Source organism: Cnephaeus nilssonii (assembly GCF_951640355.1).
Source record: "Cnephaeus nilssonii genome assembly, chromosome: 10".
In the NCBI taxonomy this organism is placed as follows: Eukaryota; Metazoa; Chordata; class Mammalia; order Chiroptera; family Vespertilionidae; genus Cnephaeus; species Cnephaeus nilssonii.
In genome coordinates, this window is record NC_137081.1 from 50,070,025 (window position 1) to 50,089,962 (window position 19,938).

Genomic DNA, 19,938 nt, shown 5'->3' on the forward strand with positions numbered 1-19,938 from the left:
CAAGCAAATATATAAAATCCTGCTTAAATTTTTAATAACTCTGATTTAATTCTACAGGTATGTAACAGAATTTGTAAGCCTAGGCAATTTTTCAGCTCTTCCAACTTTCAGAGAGCTTTGAAAACTATTTCTGTAATCCCAGGTAAGAAGTAGTTAGTGTAAAGCATAAGGCTCCTTGTATCTACAGCTCTTTCTTTGTATCCTGTTATTGTGTTTGTGTGTGAACTCCCTATTACAGATATGTGACAGAATTTGTGGACCTGGGCAATGTCTCAGCGTTGAGAACATTCAGAGTTCTCCGAGCACTGAAAACAATTTCAGTCATTCCAGGTGAGAGCTGGGTTAAAAGCCATCATGTGTTTTTCAGCAACAGCTTCTTTACTTGATATGCGGCATTTCAGAAAATCAGAACCATAATAATCAAAATCATAGTAATCGTAGTAGGGTGTTTTAAAGAAAATTATTCTTATTATTGGGACAAAAGTTTTTATGGTCTCACATTTTTTATTGATTTTTTTTTTAGAGAGGCAGGTAGAGGGATAGAGAGATAGAAACATCATCGATGAGAGAGAAACATCCATTTGCTGCTTCCTACACAACCCTTGGTGGGGGGCGAGCCCGAACCCAGGCATGTGCCCTGACCGGGAATGGAATCAGTGACCTCTGGGCTCACAGGTCAACACTCAACCACTGAGCCACACCGGTTGGACTGATCTCACATTTTTTATCAGCCTTGGAGTTTAACAAGTTCTTTCCTGAGACACTGAAATATAGAATCTGTATGATTTGTGCTTAGAGATGTCAATTTTTTCTCTATATCAGTTGTAAGGGTTTGGTCCCTATTGAAGGTACCGATCTGTAATTTCTTATTTATTGTAGTCATTGATATCTATGCCAATACAATGTAATCTTAATATTGTTTAAAAAGACAAGGGAAGCCTGGCCAGTATTGCTCAGTGGTTGAGCATCAGCTTATGAACCAGGAGGTCACGGTTCCATTCTCTGTCAGGACACGTGCCTGGGTTGTGAGTTCAATCTCCAGGGTGGGGCATGCAGAAGGCAGCCGACCAATGATTCTTTCTCATCAGTGATGTTTCTATCTCTCTATCCCTCTCCATTTCTCTCTGAAATCAATAAAAAATATATACATATTTCAAAGGCAAGGGAATAAGATAATACAGACTAGCATAAGTCTGCATGGAAAATGTATTATCTTAAGGTGTATTTATATTCCAAATTACCCCCAGTTTTATATCAAAATATTTCTTACTTATAAGTAGAAATTCAAAAATATTTATTCAGGTAATTTGGTATAAAACTGACTCTAATGAAATTATGGGGCAAGTTTCATTAGCAAAAAGAGAAATACAAGAGCCTTTCCCAATATAGGCTTTATGATGACCAGGAATCTTCCCTTATTTTCTCTCCAACATATTGGGATATGGATCTTCATTTCATTGTTTCTTTCTGGAGGTCATCTCCAGAAGCACCAGCCTACCATCACGTGTTGCTTTTTCACTAGCATTGGCATCATTTTCAGACTTGTGCATGGAATCTATGTTTTCAAGACAATTGTAAGGCTTTTATTTTTTCAGACCTTTTATGTCTTCGAGGTAATGGCCTTCTTTCGTTCTTTCAGGCCTGAAGACCATCGTGGGGGCCCTGATCCAGTCTGTGAAGAAGCTCTCAGACGTCATGATCCTGACGGTGTTCTGTCTGAGCGTGTTTGCGCTGATCGGCCTGCAGCTCTTCATGGGCAACCTGCGGAATAAATGTGTACAATGGCCTCCCACCAATTCTTCCCTGGAGGAGCATAGTATAGAGAAGAATATAACTGTGAATTACAATGGCACACTTGTAAATGAAACTGTCATTGAGTTTGACTGGAAATCATATATTCAAGATTCAAGTAAGAATTACTATTATGTAGATTTATTTTTCATTGTTGATCTGCCTTCCATTTAGGCATAGATATATTTTTTTAAATGGTTGCATCACAGTTTGTAATCTCTTAATCACCATATCAATGTTTTGCACATACATTTAATTACTTTATTCATAACTATTCTAATGTTGACTCCTAAATGGCATTTTCTGTTGTATCATCATAAGGGAGGCTGAAGAATTCAGTTAGAAATTTTCTTGGAATCTTTGGTTGCTGTACATTCTCCTTGTGCTGATTGAGACAATTAAATAACATAAGAATTTCTAAAGCCCTTTTTGAACTGTAAAGTACTATCCAAATGTAACCCATAAAACATTAATTATAGAATGCCTTTCATGTACTAGAAACTGTATAGGATGCTGGGAAATTAATGGTGATTACACATGGCTTCAGGGTGCTTATGTTTTAGTAAGTTATTTTTATTGTCATTTTATGGAAATCAAGTGAGACCTAAAGGCAAACATTACTCTTTTACTGTATTTGTAGATTAAGAATTAAAAGTAGCATTACATAAAGTAGAAGGGAATTGGAGTCAATTAAACTTTAAAAAAGAGTAATAAAAAATGTCAAATAAGTCAGTGGATTTATGGGAATTCAGTTTATTTTTATTTCAAGAGTTCAGACCGAATAGTCAAATGTTTAAATAGTCTACTTTAAAGGATGGAAAAAATAATTGGCCTAATATCCTTTCTCTTTTAAAAGTGACAAGAAATGTAAGTCAAATTTTCTCTTTTATTTAATTTTAATATCTGCCAGTAGCAATATTTCAAAGGCAGAGAGAGTTAGAACATGATTCATGGGTAACAGGAATGTTCTTTCAGAGAAAAATATTAAATATATGAAACTTAAACTTTAGATGTACTTAAATTTAGCTATATCTTTATTATTTTGAGGTGATGCTTATGGAAAAATTTATTATTTTAAGATGATAAGGAAAAATCAAAGAAGGGCAGAAACATTAGTGACTTTTTATAAAGGGTTACTGGTGGTTTGATAATTTTTATGGTAATGATAATATAATCTTAAAAATGAATCAGTGTCTTTTTATAGTTGCAGATCTAGAAAATACCTTGGTTGCTACAGATGAACTCTTCCATGATATTAATGATATGCCAACAAATAATTTACAAAGTTGTAAATATCTAGATTAAGAAAATACCTTGATTAAGAAAAATACATGTCAGAGCAGTCCATGAAATGTCCCTTATTGACTTCCTATGCCAATAAGTCCACTGATGTCATCAACTCTGAATTTTTTTAATGCAATAACAAAGAGCTGACTAGAGATGTCATTTAGGATTTATTTTCTGTAGTGAAAATTTATTGGGTGCCATTTTTCATATATTCAAAGTCAAGGATATCTAAGACCATTTTCAGCTCTAAAATTTGTTTCCTAATAATATTCCATTTGTTGAAAACATTTATTTTAAAGCAAATAGAAATATAAACTAAGTAGTTTCTCTTTGAAAGTATTAGAAAATTAAATTTATTAAAATTTTTAAAAATTTCTTCAGATTAAGCTTATAAAACTTCACATAAATACCTGATATAAAAAATTCCTCCAGAAACTACATATTCCTTTCACTTTGTTTAATTTTTAATAAAAGTTAAAAATTCTATCATAATTTTTCTATGTTCAAAGAAATAAAGTTGTTAAAAATGAAAATTATATTTTGCATTATGTATTTTGTATCCCTTACAGAACTATGCATAGGATAAATTTCTCTGAAAGTTTAAGATCTAGAAAATATTTCTTCTGGGAACATCTAAAATTTTTCTTCTGAAAAATTCTTCTCACAAAATGATTATTTAATTTTGTGTTTCTCTTCTTGTTATCCCTTTACTTATTCATTCAGTAAACTTTATTGAAAGACTACTACATTATAAATACTACAATGTGGAAATAATTAACTATCAGGCTTTCTTTCAAGGAGAAACAATATTTGTAAACAACTAATTACACTATAGGATAATGAGTATAATAATAATTGAAATATGTACATGTTATTGGCAGCACAGTGGAAGTTCTCAATTTTGCCAATCTTTAGTGGGAAAGAATTAGAGAATATCAAAGAATAATTCACAGAAGTGACTCTTCAACTGAATAGCAAAAGAATCTAAGGAATTTCCAGAGATAGAAAGCTTTGAGATAATGTAGTATTCATCTATAATAATTATTTAAGCTTTAGTATTTAAGATTATTTTTATTTCATTTGTTTTACATAACTTGACATGACTTACTAGTATGTATCCTTTACATAAAGACACCTATAAAAAATAAAATAAAAGCCACCTATGATATAGTCTGGAAGTTGGTGTAATGTAAATTATAATTTATTATTAAACTTTTAAAAGTTGTGTTTAAAAATATAGAAGACCAGAAAAAATATAATACCTTTATTTTGAAACATGTGACTATTTGGAGAAGGCAAAGGAATCCATTTTATTTTTATCTACTTTTACAGAATGCAATTTTTATTTTTTATGAGGGTTGTGGAAAAACACTGATACCTCTTAAAATATTATGTTAATACCTATAGTTACCACTAATTTTACATTTACAAAGAACAAATGCTTTGTACTAGTAAGTATTTAATCCCCTTAATGTAATATCTAACATTTGTAGGGAGAAGGGGCAAATATCTGTGTCTTTGAATTATATAGTGTATTTTAAATTACTCAATGAACTCTAAAAGTAGTGCCTGATCTTCTTGTTCTCATTTTTCAATGTAATGCAAATGTTCATCACATGACTTTCTTTTTTCTAAATAGGATATCATTATTTTCTGGAAGGTTTTTTAGATGCATTACTATGTGGAAATAGCTCTGATGCAGGGTAAGCCAATAATATGTGTGTGTTCCTGTATATGTGCATGTATATATACACACTTATTTTGTCTCTTTTTTTTGTGGAAACTGACAGATAACAGCCAACTAACTTTATTTATACTAATTTAGTACAATTATGGTTACTTATAAGGTGACAACTTATCTAAATATTAGACAAGTACTTACGTTTTATAACTTTAATGCTCTAATGCTGTTTTTAAAAATAAGCTTTTATTGATTTCAGAAAGGAAGGGAGAGAGAGAGAAACATCAATGATGAGAGAGAATCATTGATTGGCTGCCTCCTGCACACCCCACACTGGGGATCAAGCCCGCAACCCGGGCATGTGCCTGACCAGGAATTGAACCATGACCTCCTGGTTCATAGGTCGATGCTCAACCAGTGAGCCACTCCAGCCAGGTTCTAATGCTTTTTTTCTTAGATGAGCATTTATGAGCCAAGACTCAACTCTGGAGGCTTCCATAGTAGAGACAATGAAAAAGAGATAAAATGCTAATTATTGACAGAAAACAATTTTGTAAAATATTATCAGAAATTCTATGCAATATGTTAATGATGATATCAGTGGCTAGTAAAATTATGTTGTAAAAAATTGAGAAAAGTATTCGTTACTTATTTATCATACTTCTATTCCTTGAAATAATCGATGTTATAACATGCTACCAGAATAAAAAAAAAAAAAAGAAAAACAGAATTTCTTGTAAAACTTCCTTTTTCCCCATTACAGCCAATGTCCAGAAGGATACATATGTATGAAAGCTGGTAGAAATCCCAACTATGGCTATACAAGCTTTGATACTTTCAGTTGGGCTTTTTTGTCCCTGTTTCGACTGATGACTCAGGACTTCTGGGAAAACCTTTACCAATTGGTGAGAACCTGAAGCAACACATATTGCATTTAAGTAGAAATATATAAGAAAACCAAGTTAATTATGAAATTCAAACCGCAGCATAATATAATAGAAAGGGCACAACTTGAAATCAGGAGATTTGAGTTCCTTTATCCTATTGATTATAACATTTATTAAGCATAGTGATGCTGGGGACAGTGATTCTCTCTAATTTCCCCTGGACTCAAAACTTACTAACCACCCTTCCGAGACACAGCTTCCCCAACAGAAGGCACACCTTCTCCTTGGCTCCATCTACACCCTCAGTTATTATCTACATCCCTCAGGTGGCAGGGGATGAAAACTCATAGGCAGATGTAGAAAGATGATTTCGGTTTCTTCCTTGACTTTCATTTAAGATTCAGCTCCTTGATGAAGCTCTCCATGGTATTTTACTCAATTCTGTTTTATTCTTGGTAATTCTAAGAATTCCCTCTTGGAGTTCAAAATGTGAATGCATGAGTTAGGGAAGAAGAGGTTAAGGTTAAAAAGACAAACAAAGAAGTGGGAGGGGGTGTGACTATCATTATTGTTGTTTAGGTCAGAATCCTTCAAAATACACAAGTAAGTTAAAAGATGAGGCCACCAGTTAATGAAATAATATTGAAAACTAATGCTGATGTTGTTGTTTCCAGACATTACGTGCTGCTGGGAAAACATACATGATCTTTTTTGTGCTGGTCATCTTCTTGGGCTCATTCTATCTGATAAATTTGATCCTGGCTGTGGTGGCCATGGCCTATGAGGAACAGAATCAGGCCACCATGGAAGAGGCAGAGCAGAAAGAGGCTGAATTTCAGCAGATGCTCGAACAGCTTAAAAAGCAGCAAGAGGCAGCTCAGGTAAATTCATTAAATGAAATATGTCCTGTCTCATGGTATGATATTTTTTTATTGTTATGGTTGTTACAAAAATACTGGAAAGAAAGTGAGAGACAGATAATTTGATTGTATTTAAGAGAAGCTGGTAGTAGAGGAGATTAGTAAACATTTCTACATTTTGAGCATCTATATAGATCCTTTAGTCATTCTACATTGTTTAAAATATTAACCTCAATAGAACACTCTCATGCTATTTTAATCAGCTGAATATTTTTAGAATAAAAGGGAAATATGATTTTTGGGTCTTCTCAAATGAGAGACACTTACTGAATGGGTAGACTGGCATTTGGAAAAAATCCTAAGAAATCATCTTTTCTTAGAAAAAACTTTATTGGTTATTTAAAAAATGTATTGCAAATTAAAAATGTTTACCTCTTTCTTAGAAGATAGTCCATTCTTTCAATAACCAAAATTATATTGTTTTTAATGTGGTTCTTAATTGCCTTTCTTATGTAAATAAGGAACTCATCAAATAATATAATGTTCTCTGATATAGCAATATCCAATAGCGATATGGAAGTTATCAATTCTGTGGTGATCAGGTAACCTAAGGTTTACTTGTTCTTATAGGGAGGTGTCCCTATTCATAGTTCAATAAAATTCCTTTTCTATCACTTCCATCTTTCCTCACTCTTTAGTTTAGCATACACACTCAGTGTCTTTACCCAAGTTGACTGGGTAACATTAATTTACTTGAAGGAATCCCTGTATTGAGTGCTCTCTGGAGACAATAATAGTAATCAAACACTGCCAGCTTCATACCAGTACAAGCTGCAATACAAAACTTTGTTTCGGTCCCATGCTCACATGGCCAGCAAGAACCAGTGTGAGCTGAAGCTGGGGACTGTACTGGGGAATTGAATGTTTTGTCTTGCTTGGCAGAAACTATTGACCCTCCCCTCTCTAGTCTTCTGATAGAGCATTATGCAGGGCTGAGGAAGGGATTTTACTACCTTCCATGGATTTTACTGACAATATTTTGAGGATATTGGACAGCACAGTTTCAATAACTGGAGAGAGGACCTCAGCTCTTATCACATTTTTCCTGCCTTTGGATATGACCTCAACTAACTCATCAGCTTTTCTCACAAGTGCCAGTTTCTTTTTCAGAGAAAAGAAGACAGTGCTAAGTAAATACCAATTTTTAGAGTACATGAGATCCCCAAAAGTACAATAAATATCTGTTCTTGTTGATGCCTGATTGATCCTTTTGAATATGTGGCCTGTGAAGCACAACACAAACACAATAAATGTTAGCCCAGAGAACACCAAGTTAACTCTGCAAGCGTTCATTGGGTGGAAAGAAAAAATAATTCCCTCTAATAATTGCAGAGCTGCTTCTATGTAAGATGAGCTTGAGTCAGCCAAATGTATTTTTTAAATGTCATGCAAATAGTTGGGACACTTTTTTAAAAACGATAAAGTCTTCTCTAGCGCCATGCTAAAACCATTTCTCCTCAATGTAGCAGGCAGCCACTGTAACCGCCTCAGAGCATTCCAGAGAACCCAGTGCAGCAGGCAGGCTCTCAGACAGCTCATCTGAAGCCTCCAAGTTGAGTTCCAAGAGTGCTAAGGAGAGAAGAAACCGGAGAAAGAAGAGAAAACAGAAAGAACAGTCCGGTGGGGAAGAGAAAGATGAGGATGAATTCCAAAAATCTGAATCTGAAGACAGCATCAGGAGGAAAGGGTTTCGCTTCTCCATTGAAGGGAATCGCTTGACCTATGAAAAGAGGTACTCCTCCCCACACCAGGTACGGCACTACTGAGTTCAATGATGCCCGGATGAAAATGAGAATGCTGAAACAGGGGGAGAATCAAATCAGACTTATGAATCTCCATCAACTGAATTGACTGCTATGTTTATTATACTTAAACCCATCCTTTCTTCACATAGCTATGAGAAAATTATACTCCATCTATATGGAAGTCTTACAGCCTGGTGTAGTTGAGACAACACTGAGTTGAAAGTGAGGAGACCTGGATTCTCATCCTAATACTGTCTGCTGCTATTTGTAACTAATGGCATTTAATAGTCCTGATCAGCAACTTTTCAAAATTAAATTTATTGGGGTGACAATGGGTAATGAAATTATATAGGTTTCAGGAGTACAATTCTGTAATGCATCAGTAAATTATATTGGTGTTCTCTACCCCAAGTCAAGTCTCCTTCCATTACCATTTATGCCCCCTTTCCTCGGCTTTTTGTTGCTGTTGTTGTTGTTGTTAATCAACATTGATTTTTAGAGAGAGTGAAAGGGAGGGAGGGGGAGAGAGAAAAAGGGAAAGAGAAACATATATGTAAAAGAGACACATCGATTGGTTGCCTGACACACGTAACCAGACTGGGGCAGGGGATCAAACCTACAACCCAGGTACATGCCCTTGACCGGGAATCAAACCCATGACCCATTAGTGTGAGGGCCAATACTCCAACCACTTAGCAACAGCAGCCAGGGCTCCTCAGCTTTTTTAATGAAAAAAAAAGTGGATTTTGGACTAGCTAATCAGTCTTTTTGGTCATTTTATACTGGTCCCCCTCCCCCAAATTTCTTTATAAAACATCATGTGTGCTTCTGAAAATATGAGTCATGGTATACTTTATCGAAAAGTTCATCAGTCTGATTTCAGAAATTTTGACTTCTAGTTCCAAGATACTGAGCCTTATAGATGAAGCAGACATTATGATTAATTTAAAGTGATTTTAGAAAGATGTACTAAAGCAATTTGTGAAAGGTGATGAAATTCCTTGGAAGGAAAGAGCAATGAAAACAAAGGTAGCCTTATTACGGCCATGCTACTGATATTTATCGATAGTTTACAATGTCCATAGTGATATTCCAATGATGTTTCCTTTTCAATTTTAAAAAACGGTAGCTCAGGGTTCTGTTTTTCAATATCTTTAAGTTGCAATCTGTCTCCCCATTCATTAATCTCCAGGACTCGAAACCTTCTCTTATAAAACAAATTTAACTTAATCTGAAAATGCACATAAAATGAAAATGTTATAAAATGAAAATGTTATTAATCAAAAGGAATGAATCATGTTATGTCATGAATGCTAAAATCTCCTTCAACTTAATCTTGCAAATTAAAAACACATTTCATTTCAAATGGCTATATTAATATGATTTTACTTATTTTTTTCTATTTGGTTTCCAACTTCAGTCTTTGTTGAGCATCCGGGGCTCCATCTTTTCTCCAAGGCGCAATAGCAGAACAAGCCTTTTCAGCTTTAGAGGGCGAGCGAAGGATGTGGGATCAGAGAATGACTTTGCTGATGATGAGCACAGCACCTTTGAGGATAATGAGAGCCGGAGGGACTCCTTGTTTGTGCCCCGACGACATGGAGAACGGCGCAACAGTAACCTAAGTCAGACCAGCCGGTCATCCCGGGTGCTGGCAGTGTTTCCAGCGAGTGGGAAGATGCACAGCACTGTGGATTGCAATGGTGTGGTTTCCTTGGTTGGTGGACCCTCGGTTCCTACATCGCCTGTTGGACAGCTTCTGCCAGAGGTGATAATAGATAAGCCAGCTACTGATGACAATGTAAGGAAGTTTTAAACAGTTCAGGCATGGCTGGCCTATTACTGCTGCACCAGCCAGTGTTTCTACAGAATGGAACCCCTTGAGAATGATTCCTGGTTGGTCAAGCTGTGAATGCACCTGCATCTTGTAATATCTTTATAGACTAACCGACTAAAACTTAAAGCCTCAACACTCTCTTGCATAACACGTGAATGCACTTACTTATTAAACACGCTAAGGATAAATTAGACACAATCCTAAGTTATTGGCTCCAGTTGGAGGATTTGCTATATACCCATGCTAAACTTAGATAGTAGGGCATCTTCTAAAGCCTGGTATAAAAGTGAATGGATGATGTCCATGTTTAAGTGTAAAGGGTGTATAATAAATCTTTCCATCAGAGTCTTCAATATAGCCCTGCTTTAGTTTAGAAGATTTTTAAGAACACTGTGCCTAAATACATAGCTTCATTGTCCTCTTAAAATTTCTAGTACTCATATTTGTCTTACTAAAAAAAAATGCTGATATAGGCTTTCTCAAAACATCTTAGTGAAAAGAAACAAATAAATGATTAATACAGACAGGTAAAATAATTGTGTTCAAAGGTATGTTATATGTTTGTGATGCATACCCTGCTGATGAGGAATTTCTAAACACATGCTGCCTCATTAGACTGTTAACTCACTTGGAAATATATCAGCATGATGAGGCATGACTAAGTCAGTATCAGATGACTTATTGCTTTGGTACCCTGGATGAAACTGTTGTCCATGCAGCATGTGTGTGTGTGTGTGTTCTTTAAACATACATTTTGTGTTGTCAATGACCATCTATGTCTTGTGCCCAGAAACTGAGATGGCAATTACATGTGTTATGATCATTTGTATTTCTTTAAAAATAAATGGCTTCCTTTCTCAAAAGAAAATGCCCTAATCATTTATATGAATTTTTCAAGTTGTTGGTTTTTCACTATTAGTTCTAAAATAAAGGGAACTGTTAAATATGTCTCTCAAGAGATTATCAACTATATCTAAATTGCATCATGTCTCATAAAATTAAGAAATGAGAAGGTTAAAAAAAACTCAGTTTTTGCTGTATGGCTAAACAGTTGACAGTTTGGACACTCCAGGTTAATTATACAATAAGTCAGCAATATCTGCCATCACCAACTAAATATGAAAGTGCATGATGCATGTGTTTCATGCAATTCACTGTGTCACGTTAGTTGTTTACTCATCATATTGTTCAAGTTAATTATTTAATACATCAGCATTTTCTTTACAGGGAACAACTACTGAAACTGAAATGAGAAAAAGACGGTCAAGTTCTTTCCATGTGTCCCTGGATTTTCTAGAAGATCCTTCCCAAAGGCAAAGAGCGATGAGTATAGCCAGCATTTTAACAAATACAGTAGAAGGTTTGTAACAAATTCCATTCAATTCATTTTACTAAACTTGTAGTCTCTTTTGAAACAAGTATCTTTATTTGTGCATTGGAAGCAGTATATTCTGGGGAGAAGATAGTAGGTCTTATTCAAGAGTTATTATTTGTTATACCTACTAAGAAGTCCTAGGAGCTTTAAAAAAAATTCTTTAAACTCAGTGATATTGGACCTCTAACAAATGTTTTCCTGTGTGTGGAAAATCCTTGAAAATGCAAAATAAGCATTTCTTTTTTAAAAAGAGTTAATATAAGTTTAGTTTATTGTATTTTCAATCTTTATTGTTGAAAGTGTTACATAGGTCCTCCTTTTCCCTCCATTAACCTCCTCCAGCCCACTCCCGTCCTCTCTGCCCAGGCCCCCACCGCCCCATTATCTGTGTCCAAGAATTATGCATATATGCATACAAGTTCTTGGTTGATCTCTTCCCACCTGCCTTCCCCTGCCTTCTCTCTGAGGTTCAACAGTCTGTTCATGCTTCTATGACTCTAGGTCTATTTTTGATTATCAGTTTATTTGGTTCATTAGATTCCACATATGAGTGAGATCATGTGAATAAGCATTTCTATATTAGGGGTTTCTAATCCCATTAGTCATAGTGATCCTCTCTTCTGTTCTACTTAGTTTAAGACTTCCAACATCAACCTCAATACTCTCAAGATTGCAAGAGAGAAGTAGGTCATTTTTGCAAAGTAAAAACAAATTTAAAAAACTATTCTTGGCTCATGTTGATCCCTACCCTTTCTCTTACAGCCAGAGGATAATAGCTTAGCCAGATATTAACACAGAATGACACTTCCCCAATCCATGTTTCTATTGAGACTTCATTTAAAAGATGATTCGTTTAAGTTAAAGGCTGAGCCACATTATCAATACATACAAGAAAAAAAACACTATTCTTTGCTACATCTGTTCTATGTTATGTCTAAAGAAATATCTTCAGGAGTCTAAATACTTTAGGTTTTTGTTTCGTTATAAGTACAAAAGGGGTTGACTCTGTAGCAATGGGAAACGTGTTGATTACTGAACAAAAGTCTAGTGGATCTGAAATGTGTGTATAAAATAAATCTTTTGGTGGTTGTTCTTATTTTTTTTTTCCATTCTAGAACTTGAAGAATCCAGGCAGAAATGCCCGCCCTGTTGGTACAAATTTGCCAACATATTCTTAATCTGGGACTGTTCACCATATTGGTTAAAAGTGAAACATATTGTCAACCTGGTTGTGATGGACCCATTTGTTGACCTGACCATCACCATCTGTATTGTCTTAAATACTCTTTTCATGGCCATGGAACACTACCCCATGACAGAGCAGTTCAATCATGTGCTTACAGTAGGAAACTTGGTAAGCATATTAGAAGGTAAATGTGTTCTGTCTTTGATTTTTTTTTGTTTGAGAAATTGTTTACATTTAATAGCTTATAGCAGTCTTTCCACCACACTTCCTACTCCTGGCTCCCAAAAGATAGGAAATATATCTAGCTGGCTACACTATACATTTTGCCAACAATAATAGCCCTTGATGTCAGAGCAAAAAACTGAGAAATGTAATAGGCATAGGACTATTTAAAAAGTCAATATTGATACAGTACTTATAATATTTTTAAGATGCAGAAACAGTTTAAGAACACACTTTTTGAAATAATATTATCATAGTTCCCCTACCGGTAGAAGACTAAAATAAAATTGTAGATCCTTTTATCTTGCCTGGCCATCATCATTATACGCAAGAATTTAACCAGTCAAAACATCTCCAGCTTTTCCACTTCCAGGATCTAGGTAGGACATATATTGTTTTATCCATCTATTCTATATCAAAACTATAAAATATTGAAATTGTCCAGTACATTTTGTGTATTATATGATGGTAAAAGCAGAACATGTAAAATGTACTGCATTGTAGTATTTACATTTTCAAAGCACTAGGGTTTAGACTATGGAAGTAAATTTATTTTTTCATGTGCTTAACAAATTGATAATAGTAATATTATATTATTATAATGATATTATGTTATTATTATATTATTATAATAGATATGCATATCTATCTGATTTTAATAACTATCTGATTTGAGGGAAATGAGAATAAACTTATAGATAAATAAAATTGTTCCTGGGCAAAATCTTGTCAGTACTTGTGCTGTATAAAGTCTGGAGAAAAGGCAGGTTGATTTAATGAGTAGAACATTGTTTAAAAATAGATTTTCACTCAAATCCTAGTTCACCCATTTTCCAATTGTATGTTACCAGGCAAGTCATTGACCCCATCTAAAGTCCACTTTCCTCAACACTAGGTAATTATAATACTTGTCTTAGCCATTTAATAAACTTCTGTGAGGCCCGGCCAGCATGGCTCAGTGGTTGAGCATCAACCCATGAACCAGAAGGTCACGGTTCAATTCCTGGTCAAGGCACATGTCCAGGGTGCGAGCTTGATCCCCAATGTAGGGCCAGCAGGAGGCAGCCGATCAATGATTCTCATCATTGATGTTTCTATCTCTCTCTCCCTCTCCCTTCCTCTCTGAAATCAATAAAAATATTTTTTTAAAAACTTCTGTGAGAATAAAATGAATTAATGTCTATGAAAGCCTTTTATCAATTATAATTGTGTAAGCTAGCAATAGAATCATTATGGGGAAAGTAGCATAAGCATTTTGTTCTAAGAGCAAATATTGTGTCATTCTACTTTATCATTATTTGATGGAATTACAGTAATTTTGTTTTGATCTTAGGTTTTCACTGGGATCTTTACAGCAGAAATGTTTCTGAAAATTATTGCCATGGATCCTTACTATTATTTCCAAGAAGGATGGAATATCTTTGATGGCTTTATTGTGACCCTTAGCCTGGTAGAACTTGGCCTCGCCAATGTGGAAGGATTATCAGTTCTCCGTTCATTTCGATTGGTAAAAACAAACAAACAAACAAAAACATCAACAACAAAATCTTTCCAATAACCAGGGTTTTCGCATAACACTATTATAGATTTAAACACACAACCACTAACATTTTCATTTTTTTATGTAACATTTGCATTGTCAGAAACTGTTCTTAAATGGATAAAAATTTCCTCACTTATTTCAAAAAGTGTTTATTGCAAAAAGTATAGTCATGTAAAGTTTAATATATTTCTCAGTTACCATTCTAATTATTGTTTCTAGAGATAACTACAGTCAATATTTCTGGATCTAAAAAATATTTATAATGAAAATCTATCTCATTTTAGTAGTAACTTAAAATATAAACACCCCTTTGTAACAATGGATGATGATCAGATACAAGATGTGCAGGCAGAAACTTTTTCTAATTCTACCTCTGGAAAATGAGCTTCTTCACAAAAATCACAGGAAAGAAAGCTGTAGGGTTACTTAACATGCCCATTGATTCACATATATGTTCTTACACATCAGGGAAAGAATTGTAATCATGGGAAATATTCCAAATTTTAAAATGCAGGCACATCTAGCTATGGCAGTGCCTCAAAGGAGCATTAATAAATAATACTTTTCTCCACTTATAGTAGAACTCAATATGATGTTACTTTGCATGCTGTTAACAAATAAGTATCAGCAGAAATCATTGCAATTTCTATGTTAATATTAGTGTCAGGCCTAGTTTGGCTTATAACCACCTTCACTAAACAAATTAAGCACATTTGAACCCCACATATGCATTAAACATCTACACTTAGGTAAAATGATCTACATGGTTAAAATATGTAAGAACCAGATTCTTGTTAGAGGGTCCAAAATTACCATGAGCCTGAGAAGGTTCAAAGACAGGGCAGATGTTATAACAGATTCAATATTAATCATAATTTCTTGGTAAACCATAATATATATATAACCCTCTTAAAGGTCATGATAATTTTTTATTTTTATTTTCCAGCTTCGAGTTTTCAAGTTGGCAAAATCTTGGCCAACATTAAACATGCTAATAAAGATCATCGGCAACTCAGTGGGAGCTCTGGGTAACCTCACCTTGGTGTTGGCCATCATTGTCTTCATTTTTGCTGTGGTTGGCATGCAGCTCTTTGGTAAAAGCTACAAAGATTGTGTCTGCAAAATCAATGAAGACTGTATACTCCCACGTTGGCACATGAATGACTTCTTCCACTCCTTTCTGATTGTGTTCCGTGTGCTGTGTGGAGAGTGGATAGAGACCATGTGGGACTGCATGGAGGTCGCTGGTCAAGCCATGTGCCTTACTGTCTTCATGATGGTCATGGTCATTGGAAACCTGGTGGTATGCACCCATTTAAGATATGTGTTTCAGAAATAGATTAAGAGCACAATAGAATGGTGACATTTTATCCAAAACAAAAACTATGATTAATAATTTTGAAAGTCTCTTACCTTGCATATGCTTATAGTCTCATTTTGACAACACAGCAATATAGCAGGGACTCTACAGTAATACTCAACACCACTTTGTCAATCATGTCATCACATTTATTATGTGAATTCCTATATAGTATCATATTGAAGACAGGCCTAATAGGATATGTTGGGAACATTCAGAGACAAGAGAAGGAAAAGTCTGGAAACAATTTAGAGAAAACCCACTCTTACTTGCTAGTTTAGAACTAAAAAGTAAAGCCTTTAAGTGTTCCTACTGATTTTACCATTTTCTTGTCCCTTCATGGCAATAGTAACAGTCACTCTCTGGATTAGCCAATTCTCTAGTGGCTCACAATCAAAACAAGGGTTGGCTAATAAGTCCTGAGGTTACCTGAATTGAGTAACTGATCAACTCTTCTCTCTCTTTAAACTTGGAATATTAATTACTTTTTATAGTATAGAAATAGATAATATATTCCAAAGGACATATACATTAGTGTGTCAGTCTTATGGAAATATTAGGGATAAATAGTTCTTCTAATTAATAAACAGTTCTCCTAATTAGTCAATTAGTTCAACTAGTGAGGTATGAAAAATGTAATAGATTAAGAAAATAAGTGTCAATGCCTATGTTAAACCCCTAATTCTCATTCTGGGTCATAATGGTCATAATTCAATTAATGTCCAATGCAATATCACTTTTTATCAATAAAGAAACCATATAATGTATTTAAATTAATAATTGCAAGCATTAGTGATTTTTAAGTTCAGGGCTCTTGTATAAGTATACACATCAATCTGTTTTCTTATAATCACACAGTTTTAAACTTAGCTAAACCTTAGGGCATCTCATTCAACTTCTCATTCTATAAGTGAGAGAACTTGAGACCAACAGAAATCATCTCTTTGCCCAACGATATATGTGTAGGGAAATAGCTATTGAGCAGGATCAAAAATTCAAATCGCCCAATCTCTAATCACTGTACTGTGGTGTTCCTTTCTTGTCTAGTTGTTAGAACTTATAGTTTCCTGTACACTTAGAGGAATAAGTGATGTCCATCTGCTATTCTTTATATTGGGGTGAAATCACAATCATGTTTATATTATTTTTAAGGTCCTGAACCTCTTTCTGGCCTTGCTTCTGAGTTCATTTAGTGCAGACAACCTTGCAGCCACTGATGACGATAATGAAATGAACAATCTCCAAATTGCTGTGGAGAGGATGCATAAAGGAATCGCTTATGTGAAGAGAAAAATATATGAATTTATTCAACAATCCTTCGTTAGAAAGCAAAAGATTTTAGATGAAATTAAACCACTTGATGATCTACACAATAAAAAAGAAAGCTGTATGTCCAATCATACAGAAATTGGGAAAGAGCTTCGTTATCTTAAAGATGTAAATGGAACCACAAGTGGAATAGCAACTGGCAGCAGTGTTGAAAAATACATTATTGATGAAAGTGATTACATGTCATTCATAAACAATCCCAGTCTTACTGTGACTGTACCAATTGCTGTAGGAGAGTCTGACTTCGAAAATTTAAACACAGAGGACTTCAGTAGTGAATCAGATCTGGAAGAAAGCAAAGAGGTAAGATTTTGTAGTTGTGGGTAGATATGAATATGTATGTGTATTTATAATTATACTAGAGGCCCAGTGCACGAAATTCGTGCACGGAGGAGGGTTTTCCCTCAGCCCAGCCTGTACCCTCTCCAATATGGGACCCCTTAAGGGATCTCCAACTGCCCGTTTAGGCCCGATGGGATCCCTCTCACAATCCAGGACTGCTGGCTCCCAACTGCTTGCCTGCCTGCCTTCCTGATTGCCCCTAACCGCTTCTGCCTGCCAGCCTGATCACCCCCTAACCACTCTGCTGCCAGCCTGTTTGCCCCCAACTTCCCTCCTCTGCCGGCCTGGTCACCCCTAACTGCCCTCTCCTGCAGGGTTGATCACCTCCAACTGCCCTCTCTTGCAGGCCTGGTCCTTCTCAACTGCCCTCCCTTGCAGGCCAGGTGCCTCCCAATTGCCCTCTCCTGCTGGCCATCTTGTGGTGGCCATCTTGTGTACACATGGGGGCAGGATCTTTGACCACATGGGGGCAGCTATATTGTGTGTTGCAGTGATGATCAATCTGCATATTACTCTTTTATTAGATAGGATAGAGGCCTGGTACAGGGGTGGGGGCCAGCTGGTTTGCCCAGAAGGGCGTCCCAGATCATGTGGGGGTTCCCTTGGGGCGTGGGGCGGCCTGAGTGAGGGGCCTGTGGTGGTTTGCAGCCCGGCCACGCCCCCTGGCAATCCAAGCGGAGGCCCTGGTATCTGGAACTTATTTTCCTTCTACAATTGAAACTTTGTAGCCTGGAGCAGAGCCAAGCCTGGGGCTCCCTCTGAGGCCGGCAGCCATTTGTGTTGGGGTTATAATTGAAACTTTGTTGCCTTAAGCGGGTGGGCCCCGCCAGGGTGTGCGGAAAGCTTTGCTTCCCCTGTTGCAGGCGGCAACCCTGGCCTGCTCTCTCAAGCTCCATTCTGCCACCATTTGTTTGAATTTGTTTACCTTCTATAATTGAAACTTTGTAGCTTGAGTGGAGGCTTAGGCCTAGCAAGGGCAGGTGGAAAGGTTGGCTTTCTCTGTTACCTAGGAAACCTTGCTCTCTGTGGCTGTAGCCATCTTGGTTTGGGTTAATTTGCATACTCGCTCTGATCGGATGGTGGGCGTGGCTTGTGGGTGTGGCTTGTGGGTGTGTCAGAGGTATGGTCAATTTGCATATTTGTCTATTATTAGATAGGATATTTTCCATCTATATTTTTTTGCCATCATATAAAGTTTTATTTCACTGAGAAATCAAAGATTTAAGACCAGGAAAATGATTGATAAATTGAAGAATAATATAGTTTTTGTGTGAATTTTCTCATTTTTATTAATGAATATTTGTTAGATGGTGAATAAGTGAATGATCCCAGAAATGAATAAGGGTCATCTGGTTTAATACATATGATAACTTTGAAAGAAATGTGTTATTATTCTAACTTTTCAGATAAGAAAATTAGCTTATATAGCTTAAAGTCATATAACTAATGAGGGGTATAGATGAGAATTGAACTTATAGTCTTTGTTTACAGGGTCTGTGTATCTTCCATTGCATCACATTGTCTCATATACATGGAAGAGAACTTAACAAGAAGAAATATCCTATATAGATCCTCCAATTAAAATTATAGTGATCTATGTGTTAATCTTCCAGGATGCCATAGAATATGTCGTACACTGCATGGCTTAAAACCTTTTGCACTCGGATGTCGAGTGTGACTCGACACGGTTAGCATTAGAATAAAGGAATTGAGAAAAAAGCAAGCAAGTGCAAAGGGTTAAGCAACCAAAATATATTCTCTCACATTTCTGGAGACTGTAAAGTTCAAGATCAAGGTGATAGCAGGGTCAGTGTCTGGTGAGAGTGCTCTCCTGGGGTTGCAGATGGCTGCCTTCTCACTGTGTGCTCACCTGGCCTTTCCTTGATATGTATGTGTGGAGAGAGAAAGAGCTCTGGTGTCTTTTCCTCTTCTTGTAAGAGCAACAGCCCTGTTGGATTAGGACCCCACCCTTAGGGTCTCCTTTAACCTTTATCAATACCTCACAGGCCCTATCTCCAAATACAGTCATGCTGGGAGTTAGAGCTACAAGAAATAAATCGTGGGGGCACACAATTTAATCCATAGCAACTTAATTAGAAATATTAAGATAAAACTCTAATGGATATGAAAGATAATTCAAAGGAAGTCTAGAATAAAGCACCTTCACTTCCCATTTATTGTGAGGAAATCTCAAAAACAGAAGAATGCTCTTTAGTGTACATTGTCTAAATTATTTTCTTTTATAATTAAAATATATTCTTTTATTGATTTCAGAGAGGAAGGAAGAGAGAGAGAAATAGAAACATCAATGATGAGAGAAAATCATTGATTGGCTGCCTCCAGCACACCCCACACTGGGGATCGAGCCTGAAACCCAGACATGTGCCCTGACCAGGAATCAAACTCTGGCCTCCTGGTTCATAAGTTGACGCT

At 35.9% G+C, this 19,938-nt stretch overlaps 1 protein-coding gene across 1 annotated transcript in view; it reads left to right on the forward strand.

Moving 5' to 3' along the window:
• LOC307106055 (sodium channel protein type 1 subunit alpha) overlaps nucleotides 1-19,938 on the forward strand; it is a gene marked incomplete at both ends in the record, with an annotated part of 73,707 nt that overhangs the window by 21,990 nt on the left and 31,779 nt on the right. Inside the window, 12 exons of the mRNA XM_079782152.1 lie at nucleotides 239-330; nucleotides 1,640-1,909; nucleotides 4,718-4,781; nucleotides 5,523-5,664; nucleotides 6,321-6,527; nucleotides 8,033-8,317; nucleotides 9,732-10,112; nucleotides 11,376-11,508; nucleotides 12,639-12,877; nucleotides 14,265-14,438; nucleotides 15,421-15,777; nucleotides 16,987-17,466. Of these exons, the coding sequence (XP_079638278.1) occupies nucleotides 239-330; nucleotides 1,640-1,909; nucleotides 4,718-4,781; nucleotides 5,523-5,664; nucleotides 6,321-6,527; nucleotides 8,033-8,317; nucleotides 9,732-10,112; nucleotides 11,376-11,508; nucleotides 12,639-12,877; nucleotides 14,265-14,438; nucleotides 15,421-15,777; nucleotides 16,987-17,466 (2,824 nt within the window). The remainder of the gene's footprint in view (nucleotides 1-238; nucleotides 331-1,639; nucleotides 1,910-4,717; nucleotides 4,782-5,522; nucleotides 5,665-6,320; nucleotides 6,528-8,032; nucleotides 8,318-9,731; nucleotides 10,113-11,375; nucleotides 11,509-12,638; nucleotides 12,878-14,264; nucleotides 14,439-15,420; nucleotides 15,778-16,986; nucleotides 17,467-19,938) is intronic.